The sequence below is a fragment of the Seriola dumerili genome, unplaced genomic scaffold (genome assembly GCF_002260705.1).
Source record: "Seriola dumerili isolate Sdu_G_001 unplaced genomic scaffold, Sdu_1.0 BDQW01000166.1, whole genome shotgun sequence".
In the NCBI taxonomy this organism is placed as follows: domain Eukaryota; kingdom Metazoa; phylum Chordata; class Actinopteri; order Carangiformes; family Carangidae; genus Seriola; species Seriola dumerili.
The window spans coordinates 493,252-513,552 of NW_019174421.1; the positions used below are offsets into that span (position 1 = coordinate 493,252).

A 20,301-nucleotide genomic window follows, 5' to 3' on the forward strand; every position below is an offset into this window, starting at 1 on the left:
ATGGAAGAATTATTCTCAGGTCATTTAAAAACTTTATTTCTCATTCAACCATTAACTTCTATGAGAAAACATTAACATACACATATAAACAAATTTTATCATTTATTAGGAATTTGCATCAACAATATTAAAACAAAAGTCCTGCATTAAAAATCCTACTTAAGTAAAAGTACAAGTATTATCAGCTTCATGTGGTTACAGTACAAGGATTTCCACAGTAAAAGTACTTCCTGTAGTTGGAGTATCACAGTAAAAGTACTTCCTGTTGTTACAACATCCCACTGTTGTAGCTGCTTTAACTACGTCATATACGCTTAGACAGTTCAGTCTACTGGTTCCCAACCTGGGGGTCGGGCCCCTCCAGAGGGTCACCAGATAACAATAAAAGATGTCACTGTTCAAATGATTAATATTTCACTAAAACTCAAAGATCAGAGAAAAGTCTGAAAACTGAATCCAGATCAGTGAATCTGAACTTTGTTTCTTCTCTCCCATGAATCATCTGATGTCCCCTCAGAGTTACCTGCTGACCCCTTTGGAGGGGCCCAACCTGTAGGTTGGGAACCAGTGTACATGATGTAGGTAAAGCAGCTCCACCTGGAGCAGCTACAACAGTAAAATGATGCCTCAGGATTAATAAGTTAATCATGTTATAATAATTATATAGGCCCCTTTTTTTGCAGTACTTTTATTTTTGATACTTTAAGTTTATTGTATTGATAATTCTTGTGTACTTTTACTTTAGTAGGGATTTTACATGAGTATTTCTAAGTTGTTGTATTAGTACGTTTACTTAAGTCAAGGATCTGAGTACTGGGTCATAAACCCTAAGAACTGGGGCCCACCAGTTTAATATTTTACAGTGTGTTCAATTTTATGTTTGTCGTATCTGTACGTAAAAAAAAACAGTTACTGTAGCTGCCAAATCGCCTAAATCCCGTGCAGTAAAAGGTACAGTACCGTTTTCCGTCTGAAATCAAATAAAATGCAAACACTCAAGTAAAGTACAAGTACATTGAAGTTATACTTGAGTAAAAGTACACAGTTACTTTCAACCCCTGTCGCACTGTGTTAAAATGTCCGACGGTCCTGAATGCAGCACGTCGCCGTCACAGTGCGTGATATCCCTCCGCGGGAGAGAAGCGCGCGGCCCTTTCCCTCCCGACAACACAGGATGCAAACGGGCGGCGGAGAAGCTGCGAGACGTTACTCTGCACCACGGCCGTTAAGGTTTCCCACACCATCCGAGTGAAAAACACCGACCTAGCACCGGGAGACCTCCGCCTCTTTCCTCGCCGACAGAACCCGCCCCGTGACTGGCACCGACCGAGCCCCGTGGAAGAAATATAATCCCGCTGTGAGTGCTGCGCGGCAACCGACACCGTCCGAGTGAAGAGAGCGCGCCGGGGACGGAATGGAGCTCATCACGATCCTCGAGAAAACGGTCTCTCCAGGTGAGTACCGCCACCGCACACAGAACGCACCCGGGCTCTCAGGCTGCATTTCGGGGTGGTTGGTGCTGTGCTGGCGCGGCGTTGGGTGGCTCCGGTGAACCGGTGAAAGTTTGAAGGAGGGAAATGCCTCCCTTCCTAGCGGGCTGCTAGCTCTGGATGCTAGCCCTGCTAACACTACGGCCTCAACTACCGCTGCTGACTTAGCACTCTGTCCGGAGTTTAATCGCTGTGTATCAGTGTAATTAACCCGTACGTCCGCTGAGATGAACTCTAGATGCGTCGTCACATCACATTAAAGTAGATTTCCCCTGGTGGAGACGGACATGGCGGCTGGGTGTAGCAGAATAGCAATACCGACCCTGCCCATGCCTAATGTAGCCGCTTTGCTAGCTCGTTAGCCGTTAGCTTGTATCATTCAAACTGTCGGCCACCTCCTCGCACGCCTGTCCCGGCTCACGTTACTCTAGAGCCGCTGAGAGGAGGGAAGAGCCGCTCCCGTCTGCTGCATTACACAGCTCCATCCGCTTCACGCTGAGTTAACGTTGTTTTAACCGGTTTGCTGTTTGTCCACTAAACTTTATTTCAGTCACTTCTGGCACCGGCTAATGTTAGCATGCTAAACAAGAACAGCTTGCTTAACGGTGGCTAACACACACGTTGGAGGCTCGGCGTGTCTCTGCAGCCGGACCCGTTGTTGTCACCGGCGAAGTTAGCGGCACTCCTTCTCTCACTGCACTCACGGAAAATGCTCGTGATAATGAGTGTGTTGTGTTTAGAGAGCTGCCGGACCAGTTTAACCGCCCAGTTTAAGGCTCATACCTTCGTGTGTTAGCCTGCGTGCTAACCATATATGTCGGCTAATTAGCTAGCATTACACTGAATCACCCCTCTCCCCCTCCTCCCCCCTCTCTCCCCAGATCGGAATGAACTGGAGGCGGCACAGAAGTTTCTGGAGCAGGCGGCGATAGAGAACCTGGTGAGTGCGGTGGTTTACGGTGGTGTTACCGGTCAGGGTGGAGGGGGAAGCTAACTGGCCGCTACAGACAGGTAGCAGCGTGGATGGAACTGAAGACAGCTGGAGCCCCCCCCCCCGGGCCCGGCTTTTCCTCTGCTGCTGCCTCCACCCCCCACCCCCCTCCATTAACACACACACACACACACACACACACACACACACACACACACACACACACACACACACACACACAGCCTGTTGGCCGCGGTTCATCGAGACAGCTACACCCGTCTGATGTGGTGAGGGCTTCGGTCTGAGTTCAGTTTGCCTGGTTAAATGAACGTAAATCTGACTATGATTTATAAAATGTTTTCTTCTGAAAATATTAAAAACAGTGAAAAATGCTCAACACAGTATCTGAGTCTGAAGTGAAGTCTGGGTTTGTTTGATGCACAGTTCAAAATATTCAGTTTACTGTGATTGGACCAATAAAACCAGTAAATGACGATCTGAGAAGCAGGAACTGGATGATAATCTGACAAACTGTCATTGACAGGTACAGTAGATAGAAAACACAGGAAAATCGATGAGAGTCCTGTTTATAATGTATCTGTAATAATACTATAATGATACTTGTTTTTGAACTGAGCTCCAACTCTGAATGGAAATGTGTTTTTGTCATTTGCAGACTATTGAAGGTAGAAGTCAGTGAACAACTGAACTGAGTTATGTAGTTAATGTTAACTGCTGGGACACTGGCATGTATCTGTATTCATAGCTTTAATTATTCTGTATAATTTATTGAAATTTGTGTTATTTTGAACTCCTGGTAAAATACACTGCATCATATGAACTGGTGTGACAGTTCACATCAACCTGAGCCTGAACAGTCTCTAGTTTGGACAGATGTGACCTCATGTTCTCAGAGGTCAACAGTGTCTGTAATGTCCCCAGCTGTGTCGGGTCATTGTGTGTTGTGTTGCTAATTAAGGACGGCTGTTTATGTTCAATATTAGATTTTATTGGTTAAATTTTTTTTTGTAGATTTCTTATCTGGTCAATTTATCCATAAACAGTTTCTCAATTCATGTTTCGTAAGATTAACTGTGTCATCATATATACTGACATCACTATATAGTATTGATTAAGTGTGATGGAGGATTTTATCCATGTTGCCACATGTTCAAGATCTAGTGTCATGAGTGCGATCTGTGTTTTCTGATGAAGTGTAGTCAGCTGTTCTCTCTGATCCGGTACAAGAGTTTAAACAGGAAGTACCAACAGGAGAACAAACATAGTGCAACAAAATACAAAATAAATGTTATAAAACTGATATTTCTGCACAATAAGAATCAATATGAAGTGAGTACTGCTTCCAGAGAGAGCTCTCCTAACGGACATGTCCACAGAAATACAGCAGGTACGAACAGGAAGGGGCAGATAGATCCAACAGGATGAAGAACCTGAATCAAAAAGGAAGTGACCCAGAGAGAAAAGGTTGAAGAGTTCATTTCACAAAATGTCAAACTGTCCCTTTAACACAGAGAGAGGAGCCTGTCAGGTGTTTCAGTGCTGTGGGTGTAAAGAGCTCTTCTGACTGAGCTGCAGAGGAGGATGATGATGAGACATGGAGGGAGGTCAGTAAAGACAAACTGACTTTATCTGTGCTCTGTCAGTGGTGCATTAGTGTGATGATGCAGCACTCAGTGTTTCAGAGATATCGACGCGTGGTTGACATCCTCAGACGTTTCCTGCTCTGCCGTGACGCTCAGTGTAAACTAGAGTCAGCCCTGTCTGTTGAAACCAGGTGGATTCATTTTCAATCAAAGTCAACAGACACAAAATTAATATCCAACTATTCTGATCATTTTCAAGCAGAAACACTAAAAATCAACTGGTTCCAGTTCTCAAGTGTAAACGTTGCTGGCTTGTTCTGATACTGAACCAAATATCTGTAACTGTGACGGACGTTTTTCACTGTTTTTGTTTTATTGACCAAATAATTAATTGAAGAGATAATTGATCAGATAATCAGTGATGGACATAATTAAAGTTTTATAAAGGTTATTTGTGTTTAAGGCCCAGTGTGAGACAGTCAGCTGTCACTCAGCCGTCGTGTGTCCTCTGCAGCATTTTCTCTGATCTTAATGCCCCCTCCCTCCCTCCCTCATCCTCCCCCAGCCCACATTCCTGGTGGAGTTGTCCAAAGTGTTGGCGAACCCAGGGAACACTCAGGTGGCTCGAGTTGCTGCCGGTCTGCAGGTGAAGAACTCTCTGACCTCCAAAGACCCCGATGTCAAGACGCAGTACCAGCAGAGATGGCTGGCCATCGACGCCAACGCTCGCCGCGAGATCAAGAACTACGTAAGGACTAGAAAACGTCCTCAGGGTTTTATCTATCTGGTGTTAATCATCATGTGTCCGACCGCCTCCGTCTCATTCTGTCTCTCAGGTTTTACAGACTCTGGGCACGGAGACGTACCGGCCCAGCTCGGCATCGCAGTGCGTCGCTGGGATCGCCTGTGCAGAGATTCCCGTTAACCAGTGGCCCGAGCTGATCCCACAGCTGGTGGCCAATGTCACGGACCCCTCCAGCACCGAACACATGAAGGAGTCCACGCTGGAGGCCATCGGATACATCTGCCAGGACATTGTGAGTGAACACGCAACACACTTCACTTTTTGTTTCCGTTTTATGCTAAAATAATAATAATTTTTCCCTCATCAATCCACGCTCTTAAGAACATTAGATCACAAGAAAAGAGAATTTCTTCTAAAGGATCTCCATTCAAACCAAAGGAAATCATTATTCCTCTATTAATAATTGGCTAATCGTTAATTAAATGGAAACACAGCAGGCGACTAATTACTCTAAAATGACAGTGTTTTGAGAAAACTTCCAAGGACGATATCTCAAAATTACAGAGAAAAATTCATCTCATTCCTGCTCATGTGCCGTTTGAACAGCAGTGGTGTCAGAGACCACCTCCCCTGTTCTCACAGTCACTGTCCTTAAATCCACTTGGAAATCACTGAAAACATCTGACTTGACCTGGTAACCACTAAACTTTGAGTCCACGTGACTTCAAGTCACATGACGACGGCATTTCAAGTGTTGGTTTGTATTTTAAAGCTGAAATATTTAGGTTAGTGCTAGCATGATGATGATGATGATTAACCCGGTGTTGTTTCTTCAGGACCCGGAGCAGCTGCAGGAAAATGCCAACCAGATCCTGACAGCCATCATTCAGGGCATGAGGAAGGAGGAGCCCAGTAACAACGTCAAACTGGCTGCTACCAACGCCCTGCTCAACTCTCTGGAGTTCACCAAAGCCAACTTCGACAAGGAGGTACACAGATGTACACACACACACACACACACTCTGTCCCATCAGAATAAATACACACACTCTGTCCCATCAGACTAAATACATACAATAGAAATATAAGTGTGTGGATGATGTTTAATCTAAAGATGACGTAGGTTTTTAAAAATGTGTCTCCACACTGTTTTCAGACGGAGAGACATTTCATCATGCAGGTGGTTTGTGAAGCGACACAGTGTCCAGACACCAGAGTGAGTACCATCAGGAGGGAGCAGTGTTTTTAACTTCCTGTCTGATCTGTAAGTTTTTTACATGTGGACGTTGTGTGTTTCTCTCTGTGTTGTGTTTTCAGGTGCGTGTGGCGGCCTTACAGAACCTGGTGAAGATCATGTCTCTGTATTATCAGTACATGGAGACGTACATGGGCCCTGCTCTGTTCGCGGTAAGACGACATGTGGCTCGGCCTCATATTGGCTTCACTTTTTATTTTCTCCTCCAGTTCGAGGTTCTTTGTTCTCCCGTACAGAGGCGTCAGATCGCTGTTTACCTGTAAATAAACACCCTGACAAGCGCTGCTCTCAGCTTAGTAACTGATGGCAGCAGATAGTGTCAGACTGATGACATGATTTATTTGAGTTTAGAGGAAAGTGACAAATTTAATCTAAATATTTACAAATACGAAACTTTATTCAGAAGAAAATAAATAAATGAAGTCCACGCTTCTATCTTTGGAAGAGATTGTCACAAAATATTTGTCAAAGTTGTTGACGAATTTTTAATCTATTATTTAGTTTGTTTAAAAACGAGAAAAGTAGGAAGAAAGTGACTAAAGGATTTTGTTTTGATTTTTGGCAAATTCACATTTTTATTTGCTGTTTTTTAAAACTGATGGAAAAAGGTACTTCATTGTTTTTTCATGACGTGATGCCATACTCTACTAGTGACAGAACAGCTGACAGCTTGTGTTATTGTTATAATAATTAGATTTATTGAGAGAGAAAAATAAAACCTTTTTGTTTTTCTTCATTTCATTGGAAAATTTGAAAAAGATTCTTCCTGCCAGATTGAAAACATGTAACAAGCAAAAGTAAAGGATTACAATATAAAAATAAGGGTTAATGAGCAGTGAGATGTTTTACAAAAAAACATGAAATAAAGTGAAAATAAATGAAGTGAGGTAGATGCAGCTGTTTTCAGGTTGTCTCATTCTCATGAACATCTGGACGGAAACTTTTCACATTTGATTCAATGATGAACTGATTATAGACTTTGGTGGTGAAAGGTCAAAGGTCACTGTGACATTGCCAAACTAATTTTTTCCTTCTACTGATGTTAGCATGCTAACCAGCTAGCCACGGTGTCATCAGCCCGTCTTAAATTCATGTTTTTACAGCAGCTCTGAATAAAATTTGGAGTTTGATGCTTAATTTCCTTTGTTTGTGTTTTCCTCTGCACTTCCTTCCTTTTTCCTTCTCTTCCTCTTTCATCCTCCTCTCTGTTCTGTCAGATCACCATCGAGGCGATGAAGAGTGACATCGATGAGGTGGCCTTGCAGGGCATCGAGTTCTGGTCCAACGTCTGTGATGAAGAGATGGACCTGGCCATCGAGGCCTCAGAGGTCTGTGGGAACTTTTATTGTTTGAACAGTTTAAGTCCAGGTTTGTTTAACCCCCCCACCCCTGACTGGTTTTTGGTTTGTTCCTTTTTGTCGTCCAATGGCAGGCCTCGGAGCAGGGACGTCCCCCAGAGCACACCAGTAAATTCTACGCCAAAGGGGCCCTGCAGTACCTGGTCCCCATCCTCACCCAGACCCTCACCAAACAGGTAACACACCTGAGGAAGTCTCTCCTCCTCCTCCTCCTCATCGAGTGGTTTATTCCTGTGGGAGCGTCGTCTCACTTCCTCTTGCTCTCCAGGACGAGAATGATGACGATGACGACTGGAACCCGTGTAAGGCGGCGGGCGTGTGTCTGATGCTGCTGGCGACCTGCTGCGAGGACGACGTGGTTCCTCACGTTCTGCCCTTCATCAAAGAACACATCAAACACCCCGACTGGCGCTACCGCGACGCCTCTGTCATGGCCTTCGGATCCATCCTGGAGGGGCCTGAACTCAACCAGCTGAAACCGCTCGTCATACAGGTCAGTCGCTAACTAACCAGTCATTAACCAGTGGTTACCTGGTTACTGTTCAGTCTGTTTGAAGCAGTTTTCTTTCTCCACCCCCCCCAGGCGATGCCGACCCTGATCGAGCTGATGAAGGACCCCAGTGTGGTGGTGAGAGACACCACGGCGTGGACGGTGGGGAGGATCTGCGAGCTGCTGCCTGAAGCCGCCATCAACGAGGTCTACCTGGCCCCCCTGCTGCAGTGTCTGATCGAGGGTCTGGGGGCGGAGCCCAGGGTGGCGTCCAATGTCTGCTGGGTGAGACCTGCGCTCTGACACGGGGGTGGGGTGGGGGGGTGAACTGGACCTGTCAGATACAGTGTTAGTGTGGATGGACACACACACACACACACACACACACACACACACACACACACACACAGTAACTGACCTGAGCTGCAGATTCATCAGAGCTGAGCAGTAAAAAAAAAATTCAGACTTTAACAAGATAAAAATGATGCTCAAACATCTGGAGAATATTTGTGGGTGTGGCCAGTCTGCGATGTCACAGTGCTTCATTCATAATGTCGAGACACGGTTTACTTTCTACCAGGGAACTGCAGCTGCTGTGATTTGGATATTGACGTGATGATTTTGATAATCTTTTGATCAGCTGTTCAGCCCTGGATTCATCAGTGTGTCACATGCAGCTCACAGCTTGTTTTCATTGGCTGACACAGGACTGACTGTGGTTTCTCTCCTGTCAGGCGTTCTCCTCTCTGGCTGAGGCGGCCTACGAAGCCACAGACGCCGCAGAGGACCAGGAGGAGCCCAGCACCTACTGTCTCTCCTCGTCCTTTGAGATCATCGTCCAGAAGCTCCTGGAGACCACAGACAGGTGGGCTGATGGGAAATGAATACAAAGTGAAGCGGTGTGATGTTGTTCTGTAGGACTGCTGTCGCAGTATCGCACACTGTTTGTGGTGAGACAGTTTCCTGCTGCAGGACTTCCTGGTTTCAGTTTGAAGAGGAAAGTTTAAAATAACAATCTGCGGCAGAAACAAACACTGATGAGAAACGACTGAGACAGAATCAACACGACGGTTTTATCTTTTTGTTTTTATTTTATCAGCTGAGGGGAGGGGCTTGTAAAATACTGAATTTACCCAAAAATGAAATGACAGCACTTTTTAAACAGATGTTGAGTTTTATTTTGTAGCTTCTGAACATGTTTCACAAGCGCACTGAACACTGAGCATGCCTTTATCCTGGTGGTCCCTGATTGGTCCTGTGTCTCCTGTCCAGGCCCGATGGTCACCAGAACAACCTGCGCTCGGCCGCCTACGAGGCTCTGATGGAGATCGTCAAGAACAGCGCCAAGGACTGTTACCCTGCTGTCCAGAAAACAACCCTGGTCATCATGGAGAGACTGCAGCAGGTCCTGCAGATGGAGGTGAGTCACAGAGCAGACAGGTGCAGGATCAGGGGGCGGGGTTAATGTTAGCACAGACAGACTGTGATCACCTGTATGAAGCTGTGCTGGGAGCAGTAACAGGTTGTCCTCTGTGTCCACAGTCTCACATCCAGAGCACCTCAGACAGAATCCAGTTCAACGACCTGCAGTCACTGCTGTGTGCCACTCTACAGGTGAGGCCACACACCTGAGCTGTCGATCACACACTCTGATACTGTGATACTCTGATGTGTCACTTCACTTCAGGTCCCCATCTTTACATTGAGTGTAAAAACACATCAGTAATTACTTATACTGTACTTACTGAGCTATAAGATCTTATTGTGACAGTTAACGGGAGCAGTTTCAAAATAAAAGTCTGTTTCCTGTTTTGTTCCAGAATGTTCTTCGTAAAGTTCAGCATCAGGATGCTCTGCAGATCTCAGACGTGGTCATGGCGTCTCTGCTGAGGATGTTTCAGAGCACCGCCGGCTCCGGAGGCGTTCAGGAGGATGCTCTGATGGCCGTGTCCACACTGGTGGAAGGTACACACACACACACACACACACACACACACACACACACACACACTGCAGGTACACACACACCATATTATTCAGATTTGACTGTAACCTTGGTTATGTTTGGTCTCGGTGACGATGCTCTCATTATCTTTAGTTTTACACAGATATTAATTATAATTTCTACAAATTATAATGAAGAGGCCAGAATGAGTTTGTGTCTTTGGGATGTTCTAATGAGAGTAGGTTGTATCTAATATTGATGATGATAATAATAAATATTGATAATGGTGATAATGATAACAGTAATAATGTGGTGATAGATACATGTGCACCTATATATACAGACAGAATATTAATAATATTATAATAATATGATTGGTTCCTGCTTGTTCTGGAAATCATCACAGTATGAGATCATACAGTCACATGACTCCACCAGCTTCAGATCAGACTCTGGGTCAGGACTTCATCAGACTGGTTCAGATCTGACAGTTGAAACTTGGACTGTGTGAAACCACCACATGGCGGTGCTGTTTTCATGGTGACTGTTGGTTTGTGTTCCAGTTCTGGGAAGCGACTTCCAGAAGTACATGGACGCCTTTAAGCCGTTCCTGGGCATCGGACTGAAGAACTACGCTGAGTATCAGGTAGGACTCTGATCCAGGTCCAGTCTCTGAGCTTCTTGTTGTTGCTCCTCATTCAAACTGACGTCAGCTGATTGATCAGCTGTTAATCAGCTGTTAATCAGCTGTTAATCACCTGGTAACAGACTGAACCTTGTGTTGGTTGTGTTGTTAAACCATAGACCTGAGCAGGAATCTGTCAGAGCTCTTGAATGCATCAGACAAGATGTAAATGTGGACAGTGTCATCCACAGGGGGCGCTGCAGTTCATCTGTATCATAAGTCACTGTCATGTGTCACTAGTGGGGGTAAAGTCCGTTTAGTTTCCAAACCCAATCACTAATTACTCTCCAGGGGCTTTAACAATCTCCTCAGTCTGGAGCTGTGGTCATTTTTGACCCTTGAACCTTAAACAGGAGGAAACAGGAAGTAGATTCAGTGTGGACAGACATGACAGAATATTGTCCCTCACACCAACAGATACATGTCCATCTCTAACACATTATTTCAGCAGAAGATCAATATTCACATTGATGGTGTTGTAGGAGTGTGATGATGATGATGATGATGATGATGATGATGATGATGATGATGATGATGTCACAGGTGTGTCTGGCGGCGGTGGGTCTGGTGTGTGACCTGTGCAGAGCTCTGATGTCCAACATCCTGCCTTACTGTGACGAGATCATGCAGCTGCTGCTGGAGAACCTCGGGGTGAGGAACCTCCCCCTCCCTCTGCTGTCTCCCCCCTCTGTCCTGTACATTCAGTGTGTGTGTGTGTGTGTGTGTGTGTGTGTGTGTGTGTGTGGGGAGGGTCTGTGATGATAAATCATGCACCACTCTGACCATGATGTAAAAACCAACCACGTTAATCTGAGACCTCCACACTTCCTGTTTGTCTTCTTCTGTGGTTTTCTGGACCATGTTCAGTGTTGACTGATTAAATGATCTATTTCCAAATGTAAACCAGACAATAAGGAATCTGTACGTTTACATTAATGACAAGTAATTAATCACATCAGGAGCTCAGCAGCCTCGTTTACTTTAATCTACTGTGTTTAATCATCTGTTTCTCCTTCTCTCTTCTCCTCCCTCCACTGAACATGATCCTCTTGTTGTTGCTTCATCGTGTGTGTGTGTCCTCAGAACGAGAACGTCCACCGGTCGGTGAAGCCTCAGATCCTCTCGGCGTTCGGTGACATCGCTCTGGCCATTGGAGGAGAGTTTAAGAAATACCTGGACATCGTCCTGGACACGCTGCAGCAGGCGTCACAGGCTCAAGTCGACAAGGTAGACGACACACACACACACACGCACACACACACGCACACACACACACACACACACACACACACACACACGATTCAAGAATCAATTAAATATTTCATTGTTTAAATTTTTATTTGACTTTTAACCTGTAACATGAAATAAAATCTAAAACTGTTTCATAATAATTAAATAAATTGAGTCATTGAAGCTTTTTTGTAGTGTGTGTGTGTGAGGTCTGTGATGATAAATCATGCACCACTCTGACCATGATGTAAAACCAACCACGTTAATCTGAGACCTCCACACACTGATCAAGTCCTCTGACAGGAAGTAGAGCAGCTTTGATCAGTCACATCCAGCCTGTTCCTTCATGGAGTTCAATCACATTCATGATTGTGGTCAAAGCATATGAACCTGAAACCTGTTACAGAATCATGAGAAAGTTTCAGGGCATCGCGGTAACCATAGTAACTCACTCACACACCTGTCTGCGTGCAGACGGCGCGAGAGGAGCATTGTGGGAAATAAATGACAATAACAGACTTATGGCTTTTTCTCACTTCTGTTTTCTCTGTCCGTGTCTGTCTGCATCTTATCACGCAGCGACCTTGAACTCACCACAGAACAAAGTGATTTTACTGAGGGTCACATGATAGTGGTCACATGCTGTTAGGTGTACTGTGAGATTTAGAACATACGAGTGTGATAGGACCATATGATGGTGAAGGAGGCGGAGCTCATTTTGTTGACTCTGATGAGCTTGTCGTCTGACGTCTGTTTCCTCCCCCGCTCTCAGACGGACTACGACATGGTGGACTACCTCAACGAGCTGAGGGAGGGCTGTCTGGAGGCCTACACCGGGATCATCCAGGGCCTGAAGGGGGACCAAGAGAACGTCCACCGTAAGAGACGCACACACTCTGACCACATGACCACACCCTCCTGAGCCGACGTCGGTTCCTCCTCCTGGCTGCAGTGGATCAGGAGGATTTTACGACGTCGCAGAGAAACTCGGGTCTTTTTCACTCAGGAAGCTTCAGGCTGAAGCCTCAATAAAAATGGCTTCCTGGTTTTGCGGGACCCAACAAACAAACAAACAAACAAACAGCAGTGGTGATCCGAGCCACAGCAACCTGTTGATATGTTTTGATTTCCTCCCCTCCCTCCCTTCTCTCTCCTCTTTACTCATCTCCTTCCTCACTGGCCACCCTTCCCTCCTTTCCTTTCTTCCTCTGTCCTTACCCTCCTCCTGCTCTGTGTCCTCACCTCTTCCCTTATCTCCCTCCCTTCCTCTACTCATTGTCCCCTCCCTGTAGCTGACGTGATGCTGGTGCAGCCTCGGGTGGAGTTCATCCTCTCCTTCATCCATCACATAGCGGAGGATGAGGACCACTCTGACGGAGTGGTGGCCAACGCAGCCGGACTCATCGGGTGAGTCTCAGGTGTCTCAGGTGTGTTTGTTGGTCTGTGAAGAGAAATCATGCACCACTCTGACAGTGTGATGTACGACCAACCACAACATCTGAGACCAACACACACACACTGACGTGATTGACAGATGGTTCCTCCAATCAGCTGCCCAGGTGCTTTCAAACAGTTCCAGATGTTCTGAGTCACAAACATCTGGGTTTTTGCCTCGATCATCCTTTTTATGAAGGATGAATTTTACCCAGAATAAAAACTGAAAAGTGCAAATGAAAGGAGGAAAAAAAGTTAATTTAGTTTCACATCATCAGTTTCTCGTTCGGTTCAGATGTTTCTTCTTCCTTTTTAGTCATTTATAATTAAGTTTTTTCCACTTTGTTTTAAGGTTCCTGTTTTTCCTCGACTTTCAGTTGTTTGTTGTTGACCTGTGTTGATATCGTGTGTATGTGTGTGTGTTCTCAGCGACCTGTGCACAGCGTTCGGTAAAGACGTGATGAAGCTGGTCGAGGTTCGTCCGCTCATCAACGACCTGCTGACGGAGGGTCGACGCTCCAAAACCAACAAGACCAAGACGCTGGCCACCTGGGCCACCAAGGAGCTCCGCAAGCTCAAGAGCCAGGCCTGGTCAGACACACACAACACACACACACGCACACGTGTATGCATACACACACATGTATATGCACGTACACACACTAGCAGAGTGATGAGCTGCTGTGGGCGGGGCCAGCAGAAAACACCTGGTTTAGACACTTTTAAAAGACGTCACTGAAACACTAACATCTGTTTAGAATAATCTTCATGTAGAATATTTTCAGCGCTTTATCTTCCTGTGAAAACAGAACTTTCCTTTGACACATTTTCTCAACCGCTGAACTACTGTATTCCTACGCACGAGCACCTACAGAGTGCACTATGGTCAGCTGAGCGAATCAGAAAGAGCTAAACTTCACTTTGTTTTGGCGGGAAAATAAAGATGAAAATATTATACATGAAGCTTCATTTAAACAGATGTTAGTGTTTCAGTGGCCGTTTTTTTTTTTTTTTTTTTTAAAGTGTTCTATAAACAGGTGTTTTCTTCTGGCCCCGCCCACAGCAGCTCATCACTCTGCTAGCGCACCGGTCCTCCTGCTGCTCCTCGAAACTGAATCTACTGCAGGAAACACACCGACTGAACATGACGACCTCACACAACCCCACGTCTGGTCACCTGAACTATCACTTTAATTCTCCAGTAAAGCAGCAGCTGGTCACATGACACACCTGGACTCTGTACCTAAGCAGTGTGTTTATTGGTCTAATGTGTGATGTATGACCTCGACCTCCGAGAGCAGCACTCAGGGTCTGAGTCTCATCGCTGCCTCTTCTACTTTTTCAGATTGTTGCTGGTCGGGGAAAAGAGAGAGAGCTGAGAGATCGACATCAGTGAACAATGAGGACAAATTGCCCCACTGGAATTAACTCTTCTGTCTTTGTCTCGAGCGTCCGGTCGAAGCAGAAGTCGAGTGAGATGAGTGTGTGTGAGAGAGAGAGAGACGTGTGAGCGAATGAGCGAGCGAGCGAGAGATGATGACATCACACCACCCTCAGATCCAGCAGGCGACGACTACCCCCTCCTCTCCCCTCCTCCTCCTTCTGGATGGCCTGTGGACTGGACTCTGACTCCCCCCCTCCCCCCTTTCAAATAAAAACAAACTCACCTTCGAGCCCACCCCCCTCCTCCTCCCACAATCCACCTCTCTCGCTGTAGCTGGGCTCTCCTGCGACATCACGATGACGTCACCGACCTGCCGCCGCCCCCCCCCAATTGCGGGGGGAGGGGAGGAGGAGGGGAAATGGATAAAAACACGACGAGAAAATAAAAGACTTGAGTGGAATCAGATCCGAGACTTTGTGGACTTCTGTGGAAAACTTCAGATTTTTGTTGCTCTTATTTTTTCTTCTTCTTCTTCCGAGCACTAAAAACAGCAACGGAGCTCTGACGGACGCAAACACCTCCACCTGCTCAGTCTGCAGCGTACCACGCTCCAAACAACAACAGCACTAAATTCCTTCAAAATAAAAGTCCAAACCCATCGGGGAATCCTCAGAGGAGCGAGTGCCAAATGGAAAATAAAGCGACCTCTGACCCGAGCGGTGTGAGCTGCTGGTGAAGCGTTTCACTTTTGATTTCCCGCTGCACTTGGTTTGGGGACGGGTCACTCACCGTTTTTGCTTGTTTAAAAAAAGATTCAGAGAATTGAAGACGTTTGTATAAGGTTATATTTTTCCATTGCTATGATGAACATAAAGCTGAAAAAAAAACAATAAAATGATATGAAACATTCCCCAAGCAGTTCTGGTGATTTCGGTCTTTCCTGTCGTCTGTTGGACTCCTGGACTGATCAAACGTTCTGGACTTTGCTGATTGGAAGCTGAACTTTGGCTCTTGAGTTCGGTGGCCGCCTCCCACTGTTGGTTTGTTTACTCGACGCCACAAAGAACCATGATTTTTTTTTGTTGTTGTTTGTTTTTTAACTCACTTCATGGCTTGTTTGGTAGCAGCAGCTCGGCCGTCGCTCCTCGCAGACGGGGGTTTTTTTTTTTTTTTTGGGACGTTGAGTTTGTAGTTGGTCTGAAAATCACGTCTGACATGAAGTTTAGACGCTGCAGAAACCTGCGAGCACGCTCAGTGCCACCCGCCCGCCTCCACCACTCCACATCTGGATCGCTTCACTTTCAGTAACGATAATCAAACATGAAACCAGAGGAAAAAAAACTGGAGTTTAAATTTAACTTTGAGTTGACAGTGAAGTGTGTCCAGCCACGGAGGGCTTTTATTTTGTGGAGGTGTGGCAGCTGTGAGAGGAACATACTTCCGGTGTTGACATGATGAACCTGGCAACTCGATTATTACTGAATTGTGAATCATTTAAAGCCGATCTGCTTTTTATTTCATATTCAACTTTAGTGAACTAATAAAGTCTATATTGTACTGAATGATCTGCTGCTGCTTCTTTTGGGGGGGGGGGGCTGTTTGAATCAGATGGTTTATTTTTCTGATGTGAAGGACAATTGTCGGACAGATTCACTAGTTTCAATATTTATAATCTCTAATAAAATCTATAAAGCACTTAGTTTCCCAGGTGTGTAGCCACACCTCCTCAGATGTTTGTCCTCCACACACTCCACTTGTACCCTTAATTCCCATAATTCCTTTTGCTGTTACAGGCACCTGGATCAAGTGGGTCCGGAGCTTTAATCCCCTTCAGAATAAAGCAACATCCTGTCTGCTCTGCTCACTTCCTCTTCACATGTAGACAAAACTTTACTTACACCATGTAAACCTCATTAACCTATTAACCTCAACACCTGACTACCAGGTGGCCCTAAAGCCTCAAGTTCATCTTTCTCCACTGGTTTTGGAAATTGAATTAAGTTTTAGTAATAAAATACAATTTAGACCATAATTACAATAAAATTAAGTGACTAATGACTAAACTATATTTAATTAAAAGTCAGGCTGAAGATGAAGATTAAGTTGACTGTAAATTCTAATATATGTTTGTACATGAAATATTACCGTTATGACACATTTGTTTAATTTTATGTTTGTTAAACACAATCAGAAACCTGGTACAATTATATCATATAACATATTTTCTGTGAACAGGATGTAGAATTGAATGCTCAAATCAGAGGGTCATGTGACACAGGTAGTTTTCTTGGGAGTATTTTCAGTGTGGTACTTCCGGTTTGTGTTATCTCACGTCTTGACGTTTTTTGTTTTGTGTGGGTTTTCTTTTTTTTTACTTTATTTATTTATACTTGGCAACAGTCAAAAAGGCACAAAACATATTAAGGATAAATGCAGAAAACAATAGGAACAACTGAGGAGAAGATGTAAGGATAGAAAGAAAGATCAGAGGAAAGAAAATTAAAGAAAAACAAAAATGAATAAACAATTATACATATAAAATAAACATAAAGGGACAAAACGGTCAGTCAGGTATTAAAGTGCATAAATATTCATACAGATTAGTATTGCAGCATTTCACATATTTTTTATTTTATATTATTTTATTTATATCATCAAATATAGGTGTGGTTTTTAAGAACCGGCATTCATGTATGAAGTGTTTTGCTAAAAGCGTTAAATTATTTTTCCCAAACTCCATTTGGAGATTATTATATATTTTTATATGTTAGTCAGAATAGTGTGATTATTACATGTTATCTAAAACTGCTTCCCACACTGTCCTGGTTTAATACAATAAACTGAATAAAGTGTCGAAAGGTATCTGAACTCTGACCAACAGCAGCCGGTCTCTCACCTGGTCCAGGATCAGCTGGTCTCAGGTAGAGCTAGCAGCAGCTGTGATGGCCGAGTGGTTAAGGCGTTGGACTTGAAATCCAATGGGGTCTCCCCGCGCAGGTTCGAACCCTGCTCGCAGCGACGGATCTGATTTTGGAGACACATGAACCTTGGCGGGAAAATCGTGATATCTGTAGACTTAAAATATCAAATAAAATAAATCTAATATTCAACACCTGTGGTCGTGTGACCAGGGCCTGTACTGCGCTCACGTGATGACACCTGACAGTTCCAGTCCCTGAAGAAGACCAGGGAAACAGTGGAAAGCTCAGTGAGTGGATGTTGGGCCAGGACAGGTGAGCTCACCTGGTCCGTCACAGAACTGATCAGATTCAGTTAATCAACAATATGTGAAGAAGACACCTGAACTGATCATCTTTTATTATCTACAGTTTGACCGAACAATCAATTAATCGATCATGTTAGTAACTGAGTCAGAGCCTCAGATGTTTGTGACAGAGAGAGAGAGGTGGTAGAGAGACCTCCGGCTGTGACGGAGGCTCTCCGGTACCGGGAAGTGTGCCGCTGTGTGGAGGTTTCGGTTTCGGTCCATCGTTCACGCTGCGCACGAGCCTCCATTTATCAATCAGCACCGATCGATTATTGATGCCAACGCTGCGCAGCCGCCCCGCGCCCCCCCACCCCCCACCCACACCACCTCTTCACCACATCCGTGTTGTCTGACCGGAGGATGAGTCGGTAGGAGGCTAACAGCTAGCTAACGTTACCGAGCGGCGGCACCGGGCGGGCTTCTCATGTCTGTTCATGTTCTGTCTTCGTGCAGCGGAGCCGTTACCGTCACGAACCGGTCCGGACGTTACATGGCCGTCGGTCGGTGTTCCGTCGAGCTGCCCGGTTAGCTCGGCGGGAGGATGCAGCCGCTAGCCGCCGTTAGCTCCGCAGCCGTTTATTTATCTCGGTGTTATGTAAGCGCGGAGCCCGTGTAGCCGCGCAGCTAACGTTAGCCTGTCAGCATGAACGACGCGCAGCAAGAAATGTCTCCAGACTTCGTCCTGATGCGGCTCGTGTCCGCGGCCGAGTACGACCGACTGGACGAGCCCGACGACCTGATGTCCGGAGGCGGCGGGTTTGGGCCCGTTAAAGCCGTGCTGGGACACCACGGCGGCGGCGGGTTTGATCTGGACACCAGCGGCCCCTCGGCAGGCCTCGGCTCGGCCTCCCCGCACTACAGCTCGCCGCTCCCCGGAAAAGGCGAGCTGGACGGCGGGCTGGTGTTGACGCAGGCTCCGCCGGGCTCCGAGGCGCCGCTGTCCCCTCCGCCGCCCGAGGACTTTGCCGTAGCGGCCCAGCGCTTCGTGGACTTCCCGGTGCCGCACGGGCACGGCTCGGGGGGGCACGGGTCGAGGGCGCAGCTGATGGTGTTTCAGAATCTGCTGCGGTCCGGAGACCGGATCCTGGAGTGCGGGCTGGAGCAGCCGCCCCCGGGGTTCCTCCAGGAGGAAGCAGAGAGACAGAGACAGCAGCTGGATCCCGGATCAGGTACGGGTCCCGGCAGCACAACAACTGGTCCTGGGCCTGGAGGCGGGAAGGACCAGAACTCACACTGCATCCCATCTGCAGAGGAAAACCTGCAACCACAGCAGCCGCAGCTGCTTCAGTGGCACCCGGTCCTCAGACTGTCCAAAGGGACCGATGGGTCCCATACTCCCCAGCAGGGTGTCCCGGCTCTGGACTCTGAGTCCGGGTCAGTCCTGTGCCACCGACACCGCCTGCTGACAGACCGACTAGCTAAGTGGCCCCCGGGTCTGCTGGACCAAGCCCTGCGTCTCGGCCTGCTGGAGCCCAGGAAGAACTGCTCCGCTGGGGGAGAGGACCCGGTCTTGGCCCTGGCCCGGAGGCTAGGTCAGCTGGGTGAGGGGAGGGAGGGTGGTGGAGGAGGAGGTGGGCGAGAGGAGATGGTGCTCCCCCTCCCTCGGTGCTCCTGTCACAGCGTCCTGGCCTCGGGGTCGGGGGGCATAGGTCCCGGCGAGGACCCGAGTGAGACCAGTGACGCTCTGCTGGTCCTAGAAGGTCTGGGGTCTGAAGAGGTGGGGGGGTTGGGTGAGGATGGGGACAGGGATGGAGGGGACATGGGGGACGCTGAGAAGGGAGAGAGGATGGGGGGTGTTGGCAGTGGGGGGACATCTGGGGGAGCTAGGCAGGTGTTCTCCAGCGGGACTCTGAGCGGTCTGATGAGGCAGGTCCACAGACTGGCGGAGGAGGCGGGGGTCTGCACGGACCAGAGCTGCCGGTCCTCGTTGGCTGTCCTGGGTGCTGCAGTGTCCCTACCTCCATGTGTGGACTCCCGCCCCCCCATCAGCAGCACCACTACCCCCTGTCCGTACCTCCCTGTTCGCCCGCAGGCCCCCCAGGCTGCAGCAGCCCTCAGTGGTCTCCAAGTCTCCCCTGACCCCCTCCCCGACCCGAGCCACCGGCCGCAGCACCAGCACCAGTCTCGCTCCCAGCCCCAGAGCCGCGCCACCACCCCCAAACTCGGTGTGGCCTCGGGGGGAGCGGGGCGGTCTGCCTCCCCCCTAGTGGTCCTGGAGGGGGAGGTGGGAGGAGGAGGAGGGAGGGAGGGAGAGAAGACGCCGCGGGGAAAGTCAAGGAAAGGGGGGTCACTGAAGGTCCGGCTCAGCAAGCTGTTCAGAACCAAGAGCTCCAGTGGGGGGTCGGGGGGACTGCTGGACAAGAGGCCGTCCCTGGCCTCGTCCACCTCGTCCGGGGGGAGTCTGCTGGACGTGTGGGGGTCCACCTGCAGCACGGAGCAGGACAGCAGCAGGTAAGAGGACGGGGGGGGGGGGGCCCACCCC

At 47.4% G+C, this 20,301-nt stretch overlaps 2 protein-coding genes and 1 non-coding gene across 3 annotated transcripts in view; all 3 read left to right on the forward strand.

The window, feature by feature from the left end:
* The first annotated feature begins 1,122 nt into the window (after window positions 1–1,122).
* On the forward strand, window positions 1,123–15,460 carry kpnb1 (karyopherin subunit beta 1). The gene is made up of 22 exons (XM_022752131.1): window positions 1,123–1,454; window positions 2,372–2,430; window positions 4,591–4,773; window positions 4,862–5,062; window positions 5,607–5,759; window positions 5,927–5,986; window positions 6,088–6,177; window positions 7,243–7,353; window positions 7,458–7,559; window positions 7,652–7,876; window positions 7,967–8,158; window positions 8,608–8,738; window positions 9,146–9,293; window positions 9,416–9,487; window positions 9,694–9,838; window positions 10,382–10,464; window positions 11,047–11,154; window positions 11,587–11,730; window positions 12,506–12,611; window positions 13,026–13,140; window positions 13,597–13,758; window positions 14,513–15,460. Coding segments are annotated over exons 1-22 (2,631 nt in total). The 5' UTR covers window positions 1,123–1,414; the 3' UTR covers window positions 14,514–15,460.
* Window positions 15,461–17,487: 2,027 nt separating this feature from the next.
* On the forward strand, window positions 17,488–17,569 carry trnas-uga. The gene has a single exon. It is a non-coding gene; the product is annotated as a tRNA-Ser (tRNA).
* A 561-nt stretch (window positions 17,570–18,130) lies between these two features.
* Window positions 18,131–20,301, forward strand: part of LOC111226838 — a 23,522-nt gene continuing 21,351 nt past the window's right edge. Inside the window, exons 1-2 of the mRNA XM_022752132.1 lie at window positions 18,131–19,808; window positions 19,935–20,270. Coding sequence (XP_022607853.1) covers window positions 18,463–19,808; window positions 19,935–20,270 — 1,682 coding nt within the window. The 5' untranslated portion in view covers window positions 18,131–18,462. The remainder of the gene's footprint in view (window positions 19,809–19,934; window positions 20,271–20,301) is intronic.